The sequence below is a fragment of the Dendroctonus ponderosae genome, unplaced genomic scaffold (genome assembly GCF_020466585.1).
Source record: "Dendroctonus ponderosae isolate FM_Combo_2020 unplaced genomic scaffold, Dpon_F_20191213v2 Dpon_F_20191213_1, whole genome shotgun sequence".
In the NCBI taxonomy this organism is placed as follows: domain Eukaryota; kingdom Metazoa; phylum Arthropoda; class Insecta; order Coleoptera; family Curculionidae; genus Dendroctonus; species Dendroctonus ponderosae.
Window position 1 is genome coordinate 8,263,614 of NW_026017110.1, and position 16,130 is coordinate 8,279,743.

General features: G+C 38.6%; 6 protein-coding genes across 10 annotated transcripts in view; 2 read left to right on the top strand and 4 right to left on the bottom strand.

Moving 5' to 3' along the window:
• LOC109541639 (protein maelstrom 1) overlaps positions 1-545 on the bottom strand; it is a 4,201-nt gene extending 3,656 nt beyond the window's left edge. The window contains exon 1 of the mRNA XM_019910525.2: positions 460-545. The gene's annotated coding sequence lies outside the window, so the exon portion shown is untranslated. The remainder of the gene's footprint in view (positions 1-459) is intronic.
• Positions 546-702: 157 nt separating this feature from the next.
• Positions 703-1,704, bottom strand: LOC109541638 (anaphase-promoting complex subunit 10). The gene is made up of 3 exons (XM_019910524.2): positions 1,450-1,704; positions 1,157-1,393; positions 703-1,103 (listed from the first exon to the last, which is right to left on the bottom strand). The coding sequence occupies exons 1-3, from the start codon at positions 1,556-1,558 to the stop codon at positions 892-894; spliced, it is 558 nt and encodes a 185-aa protein (XP_019766083.1). The 5' UTR covers positions 1,559-1,704; the 3' UTR covers positions 703-891.
• A 171-nt stretch (positions 1,705-1,875) lies between these two features.
• LOC109541637 (heparanase) lies at positions 1,876-4,591 on the top strand. Of its 2 annotated transcripts, XM_019910520.2 has the most exons (10): positions 1,887-2,242; positions 2,404-2,641; positions 2,754-2,905; positions 3,007-3,180; positions 3,250-3,475; positions 3,531-3,667; positions 3,726-3,904; positions 3,963-4,104; positions 4,154-4,265; positions 4,317-4,591. In XM_019910520.2, exons 1-10 carry the CDS (start codon positions 2,173-2,175, stop codon positions 4,480-4,482), a joined length of 1,596 nt encoding a protein of 531 aa, XP_019766079.1. In that variant the 5' UTR covers positions 1,887-2,172; the 3' UTR covers positions 4,483-4,591. The 2 variants fall into 2 exon arrangements, with proteins under 2 accessions (XP_019766081.1, XP_019766079.1); XM_019910522.2 differs by lacking the exon at positions 2,404-2,641 and having other exon boundaries at positions 1,876-2,242.
• Positions 4,592-5,459: 868 nt separating this feature from the next.
• Positions 5,460-6,470, bottom strand: LOC109541634. 2 transcript variants are annotated; one of them, XM_019910515.2, is made up of 6 exons: positions 6,290-6,405; positions 6,152-6,236; positions 6,010-6,098; positions 5,838-5,955; positions 5,707-5,777; positions 5,460-5,553 (listed from the first exon to the last, which is right to left on the bottom strand). In XM_019910515.2, the coding sequence occupies exons 1-6, from the start codon at positions 6,332-6,334 to the stop codon at positions 5,527-5,529; spliced, it is 435 nt and encodes a 144-aa protein (XP_019766074.1). In that variant the 5' UTR covers positions 6,335-6,405; the 3' UTR covers positions 5,460-5,526. The 2 variants fall into 2 exon arrangements, with proteins under 2 accessions (XP_019766074.1, XP_019766073.1); XM_019910514.2 differs by having other exon boundaries at positions 5,460-5,777; positions 6,290-6,470.
• Positions 6,471-7,534: 1,064 nt separating this feature from the next.
• LOC125505800 (general odorant-binding protein 19d) lies at positions 7,535-8,147 on the bottom strand. The gene is made up of 4 exons (XM_048670341.1): positions 8,041-8,147; positions 7,904-7,988; positions 7,752-7,840; positions 7,535-7,699 (listed from the first exon to the last, which is right to left on the bottom strand). The coding sequence occupies exons 1-4, from the start codon at positions 8,083-8,085 to the stop codon at positions 7,535-7,537; spliced, it is 384 nt and encodes a 127-aa protein (XP_048526298.1). The 5' UTR covers positions 8,086-8,147.
• Positions 8,148-8,718: 571 nt separating this feature from the next.
• Positions 8,719-16,008, top strand: LOC109541628 (glycine receptor subunit alpha-2). 3 transcript variants are annotated; one of them, XM_048670338.1, is made up of 9 exons: positions 8,719-8,903; positions 12,865-12,936; positions 13,015-13,159; positions 14,253-14,479; positions 14,532-14,614; positions 14,669-14,803; positions 15,260-15,360; positions 15,420-15,580; positions 15,629-16,008. In XM_048670338.1, exons 1-9 carry the CDS (start codon positions 8,875-8,877, stop codon positions 15,948-15,950), a joined length of 1,275 nt encoding a protein of 424 aa, XP_048526295.1. In that variant the 5' UTR covers positions 8,719-8,874; the 3' UTR covers positions 15,951-16,008. The 3 variants fall into 3 exon arrangements, with proteins under 3 accessions (XP_048526295.1, XP_048526294.1, XP_048526296.1); XM_048670337.1 differs by lacking the exon at positions 8,719-8,903 and adding an exon at positions 12,103-12,315; XM_048670339.1 differs by lacking the exons at positions 8,719-8,903; positions 12,865-12,936 and adding an exon at positions 12,103-12,315.
• Positions 16,009-16,130: the final 122 nt, after the last annotated feature.

The following is a 16,130-nucleotide window of genomic DNA, read 5'->3' on the forward strand; positions in this document are numbered from 1 at the left end:
GGCATTATAAGCGGGCGTTACACTATAATGCCCGTTAACAATGCCCTGCGGTTGTTATGGATATTATTATATGTTTCATCTCTAAGGTATTATGAGCCAATAATGTATAGGTGAAACATAAAGGTTAATACCGCTTTTTCGATATACTCACTTAAGTAGTCAGGTTGAGTGAATTCTTTTCGACTAAATATTCTAGATGATCTTTAAAGCTTAATCTTAATTCTAATGGATTTGAACAGTTTTGAGTGTCGGGGCAGAGACAAGTACTTGTCTCTAGTCGGGGCATGAAATTTTTGCATTTAAAGCGGGAATTCGCACTGATAACGTGGGTAGATCCAAGTATTTTTTTCCTGAAGTTTATGGAGTTTTATCGAAGCTTTTTTTGCTAATGTTGGTTAATTCCAAGTGCACTTTAACTCGGCCGTGCATATACAGATAATAATTCAAGGAAAAACTCACCAGAACAATTTTTGAACAGCCGTTTCTACTAACCTAACTTTCTGGCTTTTACTAATCAAAACAAAATGACAAGGAATGCCCGTTTCAAAAGTTTGAACTCGGCGGCCTCTAGGGACCGCGTGCGGAATTTCGATTTGAATGGGTCAAGAATTAACACTGCGACCAAAGTAGTTATAAAATTAATCAATTAATTCGTCTGTGAAGGAATGTGGGGATTAAGGTGTTTGAATGAAATCGCTTGTACGCATTTGCCCAACATAGTATTTATTTGCATGCAAAAGTAGTAAAAAGTTCAATAAAGTCGAATTTTTCATTCACTCTGTCAGAATAAATCAGGCGCTTAATGTGTACAACTTTCGCTTCATAATAAAACAATAGCAAGTTACAAAAGGAACACAGAGTACTTACAAAAGGAACAAAATCGTGTTGCATTCATCTTATTGTCGCATGCTGTTGGAATTCTACAGTGGAAAATCGCCCGAACTGTTCGAATCCTACACCTGAATGTTCGATGGGGCTGTGAATTTTGATTTGCCGCATGTGAGTGTCTCTGCCGTTCTGGTGATTGCTTGTAACCGCTAACTGAATCATAAACACCCTAATGGGTTTATCCCGAAGATCCCTAATGGACACATGCACCCAACCTGGAAGAAATCAACTTTAATAGAAACTGTCTGATCAGCCCACAAAAAATCACCTGCTGGTTCAATTAAAGGTATAACTTCAATCTCCTGGATATCGTTGAAATGCGTCCCCACTCTAATGGAAATCCTGCTTGGGGTGTAACTTTCATCCAGCTTATAGTCGGTGTAAATGTAAATATCACTAATAGTAGTCTTTCGTTGGAACTGGATGTTCACCAAATGGGGCAACTGGCCGTCCGACTGCCAGTAGGTATCGGCTCTATCGTCCCTTAGCTGGTCCACTCCAAAACCTGTAAAGGAAATTGGCTGTATATTGAGGTTCTAAAATGCATTAAACTTAAATAACCAGGCTTGCAGGAGGAGAGGCTCCAAATGGCCTGACATCCCACTTCTCTAACACTGCCATTTCTCTCGTTTTTAATGGGGTCCACTTCTTTGGTGGTTCGCAGTGACATTGGGGCCAATAAACCCACTAGGAGCTTATATATTAATTTTTTAAAAAATTCCAACTTCAGCTTGCAAATTGTTGATTGATTGTTTATGTGATTCACTATGTTTGTACAGGTTAGGTGCTCTTTTCATCGTTTTTCATCAAATAGCCCCGATTGTGTGCGAGAGAATGCGATATAGTGTGGGTAATTTTTTGAGCATCAATAAATCCAACAGTTAGTTTCTATAGTTCTATTCCCCCAATTAGGCAAGTAAGTTTCTGAATTAAATATTTGTGATTTATTTTCCGAGAATTCTCACCCAGCGCTGGAAATTTGCGCAAATGAGACAATTTTTCAAAATATTTAGCTCTAATTTGGCGTCCTTCAAATCAACATCAAGTGGCATCAGTCTTTATCTAATAGTATGTAGTCTGTGCTTTATCTATGATTTGTCAATGATTGAATGAATTTGTCTATGAAGTCAATGTCAAAACAAGAGGATGTTGCAAAAGTAAATAAACAATCTATTAATCTTGATTCCGCGAAAAATATCTCATAATCTGCATAGACTGGGCGTAATTGCGTATACACGTACTTGATTAGCGTTCGACAATCACTTGAAAAGTCTACACTTCACTATGGTGCTAGTGTTTGCCAAGTGCATGAGTGAAATGTTGAGTAAAGTGAAGGAATACATCAGATGGAGAGGTATTTATTAAAAAAAAACACCCGCTAGTTGAAGAAAACTTGATATCTAGTAGCAGTTTAGTTAGTTTATTCAATGCCAAGCACAAGTAACAACAACAAAAATATAAAACTCATTGGAGCTCACCCCTAGAGTAACTTTTCGTTAAATTTCCTTTAAACAGTTCATCAGACAACGAAACGAGACGGTACAGTATCATGCATGATATTAACCACTTTGCTCTGCTTGGTACCTTTGGTGGTTCTGGCTTTCGTTGTCAGGTTCAAAATGCAGACTCCAGAATACTATATTATGTACATAGACAGTCAAGATGAGGCTCTTTTTACTGTTGATGAGAGATTTTTGAGTTTGGGACTGGACAGTACCATCATAACTAATGGGTTCCCGCATTTCAACACCAGGTTAGGGCTTTAAGGGAATTGAGTCTAATTAAATGTGCACATTCTCCAAGTGTCGCTGATTTAAAATATAATCAGATCAAGGGCTTTCCCCAATTCCTAGTTTATATTTCAGCGACCCCACACTTATAAAACTGATAAAATACCTTTCACCAGCCTATCTACGAATAGGCGGTAATCAGGCTGATCAGATAGTCTTTGTTCAGGATGGTTTATCAGGGACAAACTACCGAAGCGAAAGTGAATTTGATGAGTATATTTTATCAGGTAATAAATGCATCCTTAAATAAGGAAACTAAACCCACTTCTAGTGAATAGAAAGACATTCAATACAGTAACATTTCAAGCTAATAAAAATAAACTTGCAGGTTCTGATTGGTTGCAGTTGCACCATTTGGCAAGACAGGCCGGAATCAAAGTAATCTACGACCTGAACTCTTTGCTGCGCTTCGTAAATGGTTCATGGAACTCTGAAAATGCTCAGCAAATGTTGAGTTTCTCTCAACAGCATAAACTTGAGGTCGATTGGGAGCTGGGCAATGGTCTGTACCACCTTCAATGTTGTTTGAGGCGAAATATCGTTTCGTTTTATCAGCTTGTGTAGTTTTCAGAACCCAACTCGTACCCGAAAAAGTTCGACACGGTGGTAAATGCCAGTCAACTAGGGCGGGACTTTGTGGGTCTTCGCGAGCTGTTGAACGGGTACAGTTGGTATGAAAACTCGCTGTTGATTGGCCCGTCGACTACCAGACTACGCACCAAAGACATTGAGGATTATTTCCTCCATTTTCTGGAGAGTGGGGGATTTGAGTCAGTTGGTGCCATCACTTTTCATCAGTACGTAGACATAAGAAACTCCTAAACCAAAACCAATGCCTGGACTCTTTTCCAGCTATTACTTCAGTGGAATGAATGCTACATCAAGAGAATTTTTGGATCTTTCCACCTTCGACTACTTGGAGTATTGCATTGATACAGTGAAAAGCGTGCTCAGCCTGTTGCCTTCGGCAGACAAACCACTTTGGTTAGGTAAAACCTTGCTTTGGCCCCAAAGCGCAGTGGTTTAAAATCCCCGGCTTATTTCCAGGCGAGACTTCAACGGCCTGGCATGGCGGAGCCCCCAATATGTCCGATCGCTTCTTAGGCAGCTTCCTTTGGATTGATAAGCTGGGACTTAGCGCAAAAATGGGCATCGATGTTGTGGTTCGACAGAGCATTTTTAAGGGCGACTATGCCTTGTTGAACCAGAGCTACTATCCCAACCCTGTAGGTATATTTTAATCATCCAGCGTGCGGGTGTTTTAATGAGGGCGAGCCTTTAAAGGATTGGTGGGTGAGTGTGCTTTACAAGGAATTAGTGGGCACGAAAGTAATCACCACTGAAACTGAGGGAAAAGCCGAAATTCGCCTTTATGCTCACTGTGCCAGACCCAATTCCATCTGGGCTAGCGGCTCTTCAGTTGTAGGTAAGTGATGTGAGTCAGTTTGAAACTGGTAAAAATGCGGAAATTTCAGTGTTTGGAGTGAACCTCCAGGACGAAGTCGGGTTTGTGCAGATCAAAGAATTGCGCTCAGCTTCTCAAGTCTACTCGTATGAACTAAGTTCAAATGAAACCCTGTTCTCTCAGTAAGTATTCGTCGTTTAGTTGGGCCATTTTTTTCGAGGACAAGTTTTCAGGTTTGTGCAGTTGAACGGCGAAACTTTGCAGCTGCGACAAAACTCGAATTTGCCAGCTTTTCGACCGACTGTTATCGAAAGAACTGAAACAATGACTATCAGTCCTTATGCGATAGTGTTTTGGGTGTTTACAGACACTGATTTGGAGGCTTGTGCTCCTGAATGAAGCAATTTTCGCAAAAAATGTTTTTTAGATGCAAATTTATGTGTTACACATATTTATAGTTTGATTGTTGGTTGGCAACATTTAGGGAATTACACTGTGTACATCTGAATTATTTGAGTTTAGTTTTCCTATCCATTTAACGTCCAAACAGGCATGTTCAAAGCCTAAAATGCAGGCTAAAGTCCTAAAAATTACGCTAAATGCGTTTCTTTATTTCAGGACTTTTTTGACAGAGCACTTTCCTTTTTAACAAAAAGTCTCTAAAAACAGAGAAAAGTTCGTAAAATTTTAACAAAAATCACGTTTGAACTAAATTTTATGGGATTAGTAAGGAAAAGCGCGCTGTTTATAATGCAACTCGCTCTGCCACCAAATGGCGCACATAAAGAGCACTCAGATGATTAAAAATTGGTAAGATTCTAGAAAAAATGGGCGTTTGAACTGAATTTTCTGGCATTAGGAACAAAAAAGCGCACTTTTAAATGCCGTAAGAAGCGATTTTTGGGGAATGCAAATTTGAAACTCGCTTTGTAACAAAATAGCGCTCATAAAGCGCAATCAGATGATTAAAAATTCGTAAAATACTTGAAAAGTGGGCGTTTGAAGTGAATTTTCTGACATTAGTAAAAAAAGACGCTCTTTTATATGTCGCAACAATCGCTTTTCTATCTCTAGCAATTTTTGGGGAATGCAAATTTGAAACTCGCGTTGCAACAAAATAGCGCTTATAAAGCGCACTCATATGATTACAAATTTGTAAAATTTTAGAAAAATGGGCGTTTGAACTAATAAAATTTCTGGAATTAGTAACCAAAAAGACACTCTTTTAAATGCTGCAAATAAGCGCTTTTCTATCTCAAGCCGTTTTCTAGAAGTGCGCTTTTGAAACTCGCGCAGCGAAAAAAAGTGATAAAAAATTGTAAAATACTCTCCATAAGCTGCTCAATTGAGCGAATAAAAAAGCTATGAAAAACACATTCAAATGCTGACTAATTTATTTAAATGTCTTCACTGGATGATTCAGGCGTAGCGAACGTGTATGAATTAAAACAAATACTTGTCAAGTCCGTTCTGAAACACCGAAAAAGTTTGATTAGTTCCCCAAGAAGTGAGTTTTTGGGCTTGGAAGACCATCGCCAAACTTATAGGCAACATCTGAATACGTGGGCTGCTCAAAGTAGCGAAACGTTCATTTGTGTATACGTTTTTTTCTGGATTAGTTACCTTGCGCGACTCCTGTTGACTGCAGTCGGCAAGTGAAGCTGCTTTTTCGCATAAATCGCTTAAATGTTCGACTGCAAAAAAATCGATTCTTCAACTAATTACTTTACAATGAAATATGGAAAAAGTTGGACCTTTGACTTCACATTTTCTCTTGATGTCCATTAGTTTATTGTAGAAATCCGGGTCATCTGCTTCGGCTTTGTTCAGCCACTCCACATATCCTTCTCCAAAGCTGCCATCCTCATGCATCTAGATAGAGTGGATTAGTTAGAAAATGCAGATATTTGAGCTGCTAAGGCTTACGATATTGAACTTTTTGGCCCCGCAGAAAAGGACACATTTTCCTTCGTGCGAAGGCGGCATTCTTTTCTCCAACAAGGCAGCTATGTCGTCTAAGCAAAAAACAAAACTCAACACTTTGGCGATTTGCCTTAAGAAAAGGTACCTTCAGAGGCATTTTCCTGTGCACTGCAGGACATGCCGTATTCCTGTATTTTCGCCTGCATAAGCTCCACTAGACTTTGATCCAGCTGAACATTAAACAAACTGGCTGGTTTTGTTTGTCTTTATACAAAGCACTTACCGCCTTAACGCCAACTAACATGCAGATAAATACAAGGATGTTCATTGTCTTTAAACACTAGTGCGAACTATGCGAACAAAGCTGTAAAAGTGGTTTTTATAGGGGTTTTCAGTGCAAGTGATCTGCAGTTTGATTGATTTTAAATTAATGTTTTTGGCCAACCATGTTCACTTTGCCGTAACTTATTAGCTTTTAATTATAGGTACTGCTCAATCGTTGGTTTTGTTCGCTGTTCATCCTGTCAATCGCGTTAGTATTTCAAGGGGAGTCGCCACGTTTTCATCTTAGACGGTCTTTCCAGTCAGCATTCAACGCATTTCAGAGTAAGTTTAAAATATTCCTAGTTATTTAAAGTTTCCGTTGAGCATGCGAGTTTACAACGGACGAAATGTGGCTTATAGGCCTGCCGCTCACCACGTAATGCTGCTGTTTTGGGCCTACAATGCAGCTGTTTTTGCATCGGCCGTATATCGCAATAAGCATCTTTTAGGTGCAGCTATCAGATGCGGTTGAAAAATTCGCAATTGTACACAGATTTAAAGAAAAACTACGAAATCTGTAACCATCGTCTTTCAGGGAAGATTGGTTGGTTGGAAAATAGGCAATAAAACCCCGCATTATAATGCTTCGCTTATTATTAATAACAACAGGTTCATAAATATTTTTCGTTATAAAAGGTTGGGGTTAATCCAAGCTGTTCTGGTGCACTTCAGTCGGCTGACACTGTATACAGTCCAACCTAAATGCAACGTAAAAAGTTCTCTCACTACCTACACAGAGCAACAATTTTTAAAAGTATTTCTTTCTAATTCCCAAAGTGTTTGGGATGTTTTGCAGAAATTTAACACTATGGGACAAGTCAAGGGGCTGTGCTTTTCTTCCCCTGGAATTTTTCCTGCGCGCCTCTGAATGATTTTACCGGGGCAAATTAATGGGCAATTTTTTTGCAGACTGTTTTTTGGCTCGGAACAACAGAGCATTGCACCTTTTGGATGTCGAAGTCCACTTGAACATTCATTAGAAAATATTGTATTAAGGGCAAAACAGTTAAGGAGATTATTTTGCATATAAAAAATATTTTTCAAGAACGTTCAGTTGAAGACCGAATTCCCTTTAGTAAGTAGGACACTCTGTAGATAAGTGCCCCCTCAATTTACCTTATGTCCTTCCTCTTTGATGCAATGGGCGTATGATAGGGAGGTATCGCAGGCATCAGCTTCCACTTCAACTGGAAAACAAACGGGTTTATTTGGTGCTTGAGTTAGTAGTGGATATTTTTTCTGTTCTACCTGTGTCTGCACAGTGGTGGTAAACAGTTTTCATTTTCTCAAAAGCCTCCGAATCAGTTTCCTTGACTTTTTCGATCCAATCGGATTGGGGAGTGACGTTCAGTGTTCCATCTGCATTCATCTGGAAAACCTTTGGGGTGCAAATGCGAGTTTTTTGAGCGGAAGTTGCTTACCAGATTGAGTTTTTTGCTGACGCAAAAAATCACGCATCTTCCCGCATGAGTGACTGGAGGCTTGTGGTTGTGCAGCGCCTCAATGTCCTCTGAAATGCCAAGTTTCACTCAACGATTCTACTTAAGCCTGGTTGAAACCAGCGTAGTCTTACCGGATGTGGCTTGTTCCGATTCGGCACACTCGAGTCCAAACTCGGTGAGTTTCTCCTTCATGTGATCCCGCCAGGCTTGATCCAGCTGAAAGAAAACTCTTAGAGGAACTGACTGGGAGTGAAACCTCCAAACTCACAGCACTGGCACAAACAAGTATTGAGGCGAAGATGAGGAGCTTCATTGTGAGGATGCAAATTCTAGGCGAGGTGTTGTGCAATTGGGTTCCGATCGGGAAATTCGCCTTTAAATAGGCAAACCGATTGAAGGTCGGTTCATCTGCAATTAATTGCCATTAATTGTAGTTTTCGCTGATTTTGCCTCTCCTATCATTGCGCACCATTGTCTCAGCTGGATGACTCAAACGGGCGGATTTGTGGGAAATTATTTCCTAATTGCCCGTAATAGAAAAGTGGCAATGTAGGCAAAAAATCCTGCCCGCCAGTGGCTGTGAAAAGGATACTCATCCTTATTAAAAGAATCGCTGATTGGGCAAAACGTGCGGAAGTGTTGCAATAATTAGCGAGAAAAAATTGATTTTATCTTTAAAACTTTGTTTCTTTCATCCTTTGAAGCGGACGTAGGTTTTGGTAAAGTAAACAATGCTGGGCAAAAAACACCGTATATTTTTCCTCTAATAGCGTGCGATGTGATTTGACCCAATCCTAATTGCGGCCACGCTCTGGACTTTTGACCGTTGAATAACAGACAATAAATGTGTTTTTACCGTTTGTTGCTAATTATTTTTTCTGTAATTATTATGCTCAAACTCTCTTCCACTGCATGTGCAAGTCATAGTTGCTGGGAATTTTTCTAAACTGCAACATCGAAATAATTGGTGGTGATTTATTTTTAATTGAAATATTAATGTGCTTGGGAAATTTGGAAAACTGCAATTTATGCGTTTTATTGAGATCGAGCTCGATTTTTTGCTCTTTGCCAGAGGGGTGAGCCTGCCAATGATCTCCGAGTGATGGAGATATTTATTGCGGCATGTTTATGGTAACTTTATCCGAATTTTTAGTAATTTTTCAAACCGTTCTTTTTTTGTGTAATAATTTGAATGTTGGGAATGTTTCAATTTTTACTCCCTCTGCACAGTGTGAGTCAAATTCGAGCCTTTAGAGACTCAGAAGTGAACCGGGGATTTTTGGATTATCAAAGTCGCTCAAAATGCTAGAAATAACGAGAGCATCTCATTGTCTCTCATAAAGCGCACTCGTCAAATCTAAGAAAAATGCAGAATTAAACGGAATTTTATCGCAATAGTGAACAAAAAGACGCTCTTTTAAATGCCACATCACGCTCCTTTCTATCCAAAGGATATTTTAGGGAAAGCATTTTTGAAACCCGTTATGCAACGAATTGTCGCTCATAAAGCGCACTCAGGTGATAAAAAAATGCGAGATTAAACTGAATTTTGTGGCATTAGTGAACAAAACGACGCTCTTTTAAATGCCACAGCACGCGCTTTTCTATCCAAAGGAATTTTTAGGGAAAGCATCTTTGAAACCCGTTCTGCAACGAATTGTCGCTCATAAAGCGCACTCAGGTGATAAAAAAATTTGTCAAATCTAAGAAAAATGCGAGATTAAACTGAATTTTGTGGCATTAGTGAACAAAAATACGCTCTTTTAAATGCCACATCTCGCGCCTTTCTTTCCAAAGGATATTTTAGGGAAAGCATTTTTGAAACCCGTTATGCAACGAATTGTCGCTCATAAAGCGCACTCAGGTGATAAAAAAAAATCGTCAAATCTAAGAAAAATGGGAGATTAAACTGAATTTTGTGGCATTAGTGAACAAAAAGACGCTCTTTTAAATGCCACATCACGCGCTTTTCTATACAAAGGAATTTTTAGGGAAAGCATTTTTGAAACCCGTTCTGCAACGAATTGTCGTTCATAAAGCGCACTCAGGTAATAAAAAAATTTGTGAAATCTAAAAAAAATGCGAGATTAAACTGAATTTTGTGGCATTAGTGAACAAAAAGACGCTCCTTTAAAAGCCACATCACGTGCTTTTCTATCTAAATAATTTTTTTGGGAATGCATTTTTGAAGCCCGTTATGCCACGAATTGTCGCTCGTAAAGCCCACTCAGGTGATAAAAAAAATTTGTCAAATCGAAAAAAAATGCGAGATTAAACTGAGGTTTGTGGCATTTGTGAACAAAAAGACGCTCTTTTAAACGCCACATCACGCTCTTTTCTATCTAAAAGAATTTTTTGGAGATGCATTTTTGAAACCCCTTCTGCAACGAATTGTCGCTCAAAAAGCGCACGCAGGTGATAAACAAATTCGTCAAATCTAAGAAAAATGAGCGATTAAACTGAAGTTGTGACATTAGTGAACAAAAGGCGCTCTTTTTAACGCCGCATCACGCGCTTTTCTATCTAAAGAAATTTTTGGAAAATGCTTTTTTGAAACTCGTTCTGCAACGAATTGTTGTTCATAAGCGCACTCAGGTGATAAAAAAAATTCGTCAAATCTAAGAAAAATTAATTAAATTAAACTGAATTTGTGGCATTAGTGAACAAAAAGTCGCTCTTTTAAACGCCACAGCACGCGCTTTTCTATCTAAAGAAATTTTTAGGAAATGCATAAAACGCACTCAGGTGATCGTCAAAACTCAAGAATTTTGTGGCATTAGCGAAGAAACTGACGCTTTTTAGAATGGATTACGGGCTTTTCTGTCCGAAGACGTTTTTTGGGAATTCATCTTTGAAGCTTACTTTGCAACGAATTTCCGATCATAAGTAAATACATTTGYAAAATCTTAGTCCGAAGAGTGACAAATCTGAATTTTGTGCCATTACTAAATACAAAAACGCTCTTTTAAATTCAKTCATSAGCATTTTTCTATCTCAAGGCGTTTATCAGAAATACAATTTTGAATTCCACTCTCCAACTATTGTTGCACATAAAGTGCGGTCAGCTGATAAAAAAAATCGTAAAGTCTTGGTCCGACGCATGACTAAAATCAATTTTGCGACATTTGTAAAGAAAAAGACTGTTCAGTGCAGTCACATGCGCTCTTCTATCTTAGGACGTTTTTAGGAAATACATTTTTAAAACCCACTGTAATACGCTCATAAAGCGAACTTGGATGATAAGAAAATCATAAAACCTCTGTCCCAAATGTTACAAAATTGGGTGTTGCAGCATGAGGACAAAAAATTTAACTCTTTTAAATGCTCGAACTTGCACTTTTCTAGCTCAAGCGCTATTTCAGGAAGGCGTCTTTGTAACCTAATCTGCAACGAATTGTGTCGCATAAAGCGCACTCGCATGATAAAAAATTCGTACAACCTCATTCCAAATTGAACTGATTTTTATCACCTGAAGAGACAAAAAGCCACTTTTTAAAATACCGTAACTTGCGCTTTTCTAGCTTAACAGCTTTTTCAGAAAAGCATCTTTGAAACTGCTCTAGCTGTTCATAAAGCGCACTCGGGTGAAAAAAATCGCAAAATCTCAGTTTACAGTGTAATAGAATTGAATTTTTAGGTATGAGAAAAGATAAAGTCACTTTTTAAATTCCGTAATTTGTGCTTATCTACCTCAACATTTTTTTTTAGAGTTGCATCATTGAAACTTACTTTGCAACAAAATGTCGCTCATAAAGCGCGCTCATTTGAAAAAGAAATCCTAAAATCTCAGTCCTAAACTTGATTAAAAACTGAATTCCATGACGTGAGGAACGAAAAAGGCATTCTTTAAATGCAGCAACTTTCTCTCTCAACAGCTTTTTTCAAAAATGCAGCTTTGAAACTCACCCTGTATCGGGCTGTCGCGACTAATGCGCCTTTAAATGAAAAAAATTGTGAAATCTGAGTCCGTCTTGTGACTAAACTGAATTCTATGACACGAATAAAGAAAAAGACTAATCCATGTCATAACTTGCGATTTTTTACCTCCACAGCTTCTTTAGGAATGCACCTTTGAAACTCACTTTGCCACAAAACGTCTCCGGCCAATGCACGTTCAAATAATCAAAGCTTTAAAGCAATTTAATCGATTTTTGAGCAATTATCGTCTATCCTCGATGGAAATCCACCTTTTGATTGGTATTTTTTATTAATAAAAATCTCTATATTTTTTGGGAATACACACTCTAAACCACCAACCTCGAAACCCTCTTAAAACGGCGGCAAAGAATCCCTTTGAGCGCCTGCTCTTTATTTTCAGTTTCGTGTTCGCGCTATTAAGAACAAACCATTTTTTTTATACGCGACTTGAGGTTTTTCTGTTCGATTTCTTCGATTAATTGTTTGACTTAAATTGCAAAAAAACCTACAATTTTCTTAGAAACTTAAGCAACCAAATGAAAAACTTTGCAGGATTTAGGGAGATTTTTGTCGTTTTTTTTACTATACTTTCAACCTTCGACGAGATTAATGGAGAGACCATTTCGTAAGTCATTTGTTTATTAATAATTTTTTGCTGTTTGAGCGTGTTTTATTTTTTATTTATTTGCTCTTCTAGTTCTTAGTTTTTTAGATTTTCATCCAAAACTTCCCTCTAATCAACATTGATTTGTTTTGCTATTTTCTGGTGCCACTATTATGGCTTTGCGCTTTCAGGTGCTAGTTTTGTAGACTAGAAAATCTCTCTCTTTTGTTGTTTGTTAACTTTTCTTGATTCTCCATCCACTTGATAAACGTGTTAATCAGCAGTTTGCGTGAAAAATCTTCAAAGTCACTTCAGTATTATAATGAAGGTCTTAAACTGCTGTGCGAGCGAACTAAAGGTTTTTTTCCCAAAGAGACGATAGAGGATAAATGCCGGCCTTGATTTTCACACTCCACTCGCTTCCAATGGCTTTTACCGTGTCAAGCACTGTTTGAAGGGTGGCTAAAGAAGCTCTTTTAATCGTCTACGTCGGCAATTAGAGTGTTTCACCGCATTATTCTGATTCTGTAGCTGAAATCGTGCTTATATCAGTTCTTCTGCATGTTTCAGCCTGTGCCCGATAGAATTTTATCACGAGCAGTTTTCCGAACGTAAAGTGGAGCATGATTCGGACGAAATAGCGTAGGTATCTTCTAGATGGAATAGAATCATTTCAGTGGAGAAGGATTTTTGATTCTGAGCATTTTGTTGAATTTGTAGCACCGGATTAACCATCCGTGATATTCTACCGGAAGATCCGAGTAAATATGACAAAATGCGGCCTCCGAAGCGCGATGGAAATCCGACCAAAGTGTTTTTTCATGTCACTGTTATGGGGCTGGATAGTATTGATGAAAATTCCATGGTAAGTTTCCTAGAAGGGCATTAAATTGACTGGAAGTTTTCCCCATCAATCTTCTTGCAACTTTGAGGATTTAAAATAGGCACACCACTGTCTTTTTTTCAATAAAAAAAATTGCTCGCAGTTCTACTGTCAATGGAAAAGAAAAACGGCTCTTTCGACTTTTTTGCTAAAATGCGCAGTTTTTTGTTAAAAAAATTAAAAACTGTTTATTGTTCAAGAAAGTGAACCCAATAGTTCATATTTGAAATTGTCCCAAAAAACAGTAACACCAAAAATTTTTCGGCAAACGAAAATAGTTTTCTAATTCTGCATTCAGTTGGAAATACAAAAATGTCTTTAGAGTTTTCCAATGAAATGCGAAGTTTTTGTTAAAAAAATAAAAACCGTTATATTGTACCAGAAAATTAACGCAAAACGAACATTTCATACTTTCCAGAAAGAAAAAAACGACACGCCGATCGTCTTTCGGCAATTGAAATTATACGTTTAATTGGGAAGAAAAAAGCGTTTTTGAGTTTCAGCGCTGAAATGGTTAGTTTTTGAATAAAAAAAAAAGCGTTGTATGATCCGAGAAAAATGAGGGCAACTTTTCGTATTTGATAGTTTCCAAAAAAACAAACCACGCCAGTGTTTTGTCTGCAATTTAAAATTATTTTTCTATTATACGTTTAAATGGGAAGAAAAAGCGTTTTTGGGGTTTTGCGCAAAAATGGTCTGTTTTTGAATAAAAAAAGCAAATCGTTGCATAATAATTTTTTCGTCATAACTGCTAAACGATTTGGACAAAAATTACAAAATTTACTATTCTTTAATAAAAGGGATTAAGAAAATATTCTGCGTGTGAATAATTGCAGATTTTACTCAGGGGCGTTACATGGAGAGGGTCGTCTGGGGCACATTGCCCTAGCTATTCTCTTAACCGGATTTCATAATTTTTCACATCAAATTCGCAGATCGCAAACATTTTCAAGAAAAAAAGCTCTCTTGATAAATCTCGCTAGAGCAAACCGTTTTCCAGGAACAAGAGTTTTTGCAAGCCAATGTCCTGCTGCAGATGCATTCAATCGCTTTCTACCTACTTCCATTTCTTTAGACCTACGCAGCCGATATTTTCTTCGCCCAAACCTGGAAGGACCATCGCTTGCGACTACCGGAAAACATGACCACTGAGTACCGACTATTGGAAGTGGACTGGCTGAAAAACATGTGGAGACCAGATTCGTTCTTCAAAAACGCCAAAAGCGTAACATTTCAGACGATGACCATTCCCAACCACTACATGTGGCTGTACAAGGACAAAACCATCCTGTATATGGTCAAGTAGGTGGAAGACAAACTCCTGCAGATCCCACGCTCATTTGTTGAGTTGCAGGTTGACTTTGCGCTTATCTTGTGCGATGAACTTCATGATCTATCCGCACGATACGCAGGAGTGCAAGCTGCAGATGGAAAGCTGTGAGGTTTGAGGATGTTTTGCGAGTTAATTTTTAAGGAGGTTTTTTTCCTTAGTGTCCCATACAACAGACGATATGATCTTTCAGTGGGATCCAGACGTTCCTTTGGTGGTTGATGAGAACATCGAGCTGCCTCAGTTGGCTTTGGTGAAAAATCACACTGCTGATTGCACCCAGGTGTACTCCACTGGTATTTACCTGGGAAATTTTAATACGGGGGGAAGAATTTTCAATCTATTGAAGAATCGGATAAAACGTGCAAAGTAATTTTGTAAAATTGAAATCTACAGTTTCTTGGGCGTTTTGGGGACTTTTTTCGGAAAGCAATGATCGTCTAATTGTCGATTAAAAAATATTTTTTTCAAAATCGCCTAATAATGCCTCCGAGATAAAACTTTCGGGGTTTAGAAACTTGACTTTTAATATTGAACAAGAGCGTCTAAGATTATTCCCAAGTTAATCCATCGGACCAGAAGAGATTTTGAGAAAACCGCCTGATGATGAACTCCAAACGAACTTTGACTCTTTAAGAGTGCAATTTTTTTCAAACAAAACTAATGAATTTGCGTCCTTATCGCAATAATATTCGCGAATTGCACGTTTTTACCCCCGTTTTTTCCCCTGGATTTTTTATTGGTTTTTTCAGGCAACTTCACTTGTCTGGAGGTGGTGTTCCAGCTGAAACGCCGCCTAGGATATTACCTATTTCACACCTACATCCCTACCTGTTTGATTGTGATTATGTCCGTAAGTGTTACTCGGAAGTGCTCTTATGAAAGATAGTTTTAACTGGTTCTTCCATCCAGTGGGTCTCCTTCTGGATCAAGCCAGAGGCGGCGCCAGCCCGCGTCACTTTAGGAGTCACCTCCCTTCTAACGCTCTCCACTCAGCATGCAAAGAGCCAAGCAGGTTTACCTCCTGTTTCCTACTTGAAGGCGGTCGATGCCTTCATGTCCGCCTGCACTGTGTAAGCAGTAGATTTTCCCTCAATTAAACCTAAGGTTTCGTCTTCTAGATTCGTCTTCATGGCCCTGATGGAGTATTGCCTGGTTAACATCGTGCTGGGAGACTCGGATCTTCCGAAACCTCCATCGGAGAAAAGGAAATCGACCTCCATATTCGACACGCCGCCCTCCAAGTCCGAAAATCCTCTGCTTCAAACTCATGCCCCTCCTCCTCCTCCACCACCACTACCTCCAACGATTCCGGTGATAACGGCGGCCCAAAAGGCTCGAAACCGCGCCATCATCATCGACCGCTTTTCACGGGTATTTTTCCCGCTGCTTTTCACCATTTTGAATCTGTCCTATTGGATCATGTTTGCCGAGTATATTTGAGCTGTTTTTATTAGCGAATTGTATAGATGGCAAAAATAAATGTTGAAAACTTTTTAAAGCGCATTTTGAGTTAAAAATTCTTATAAAAAATGTTCTTTTTCTGCTGAAAACTATTAATTTTTTTAAAATCCGAATAATTTTTTTATTTGAAAAATACCATCGCTAGGACGACTAGCGCCA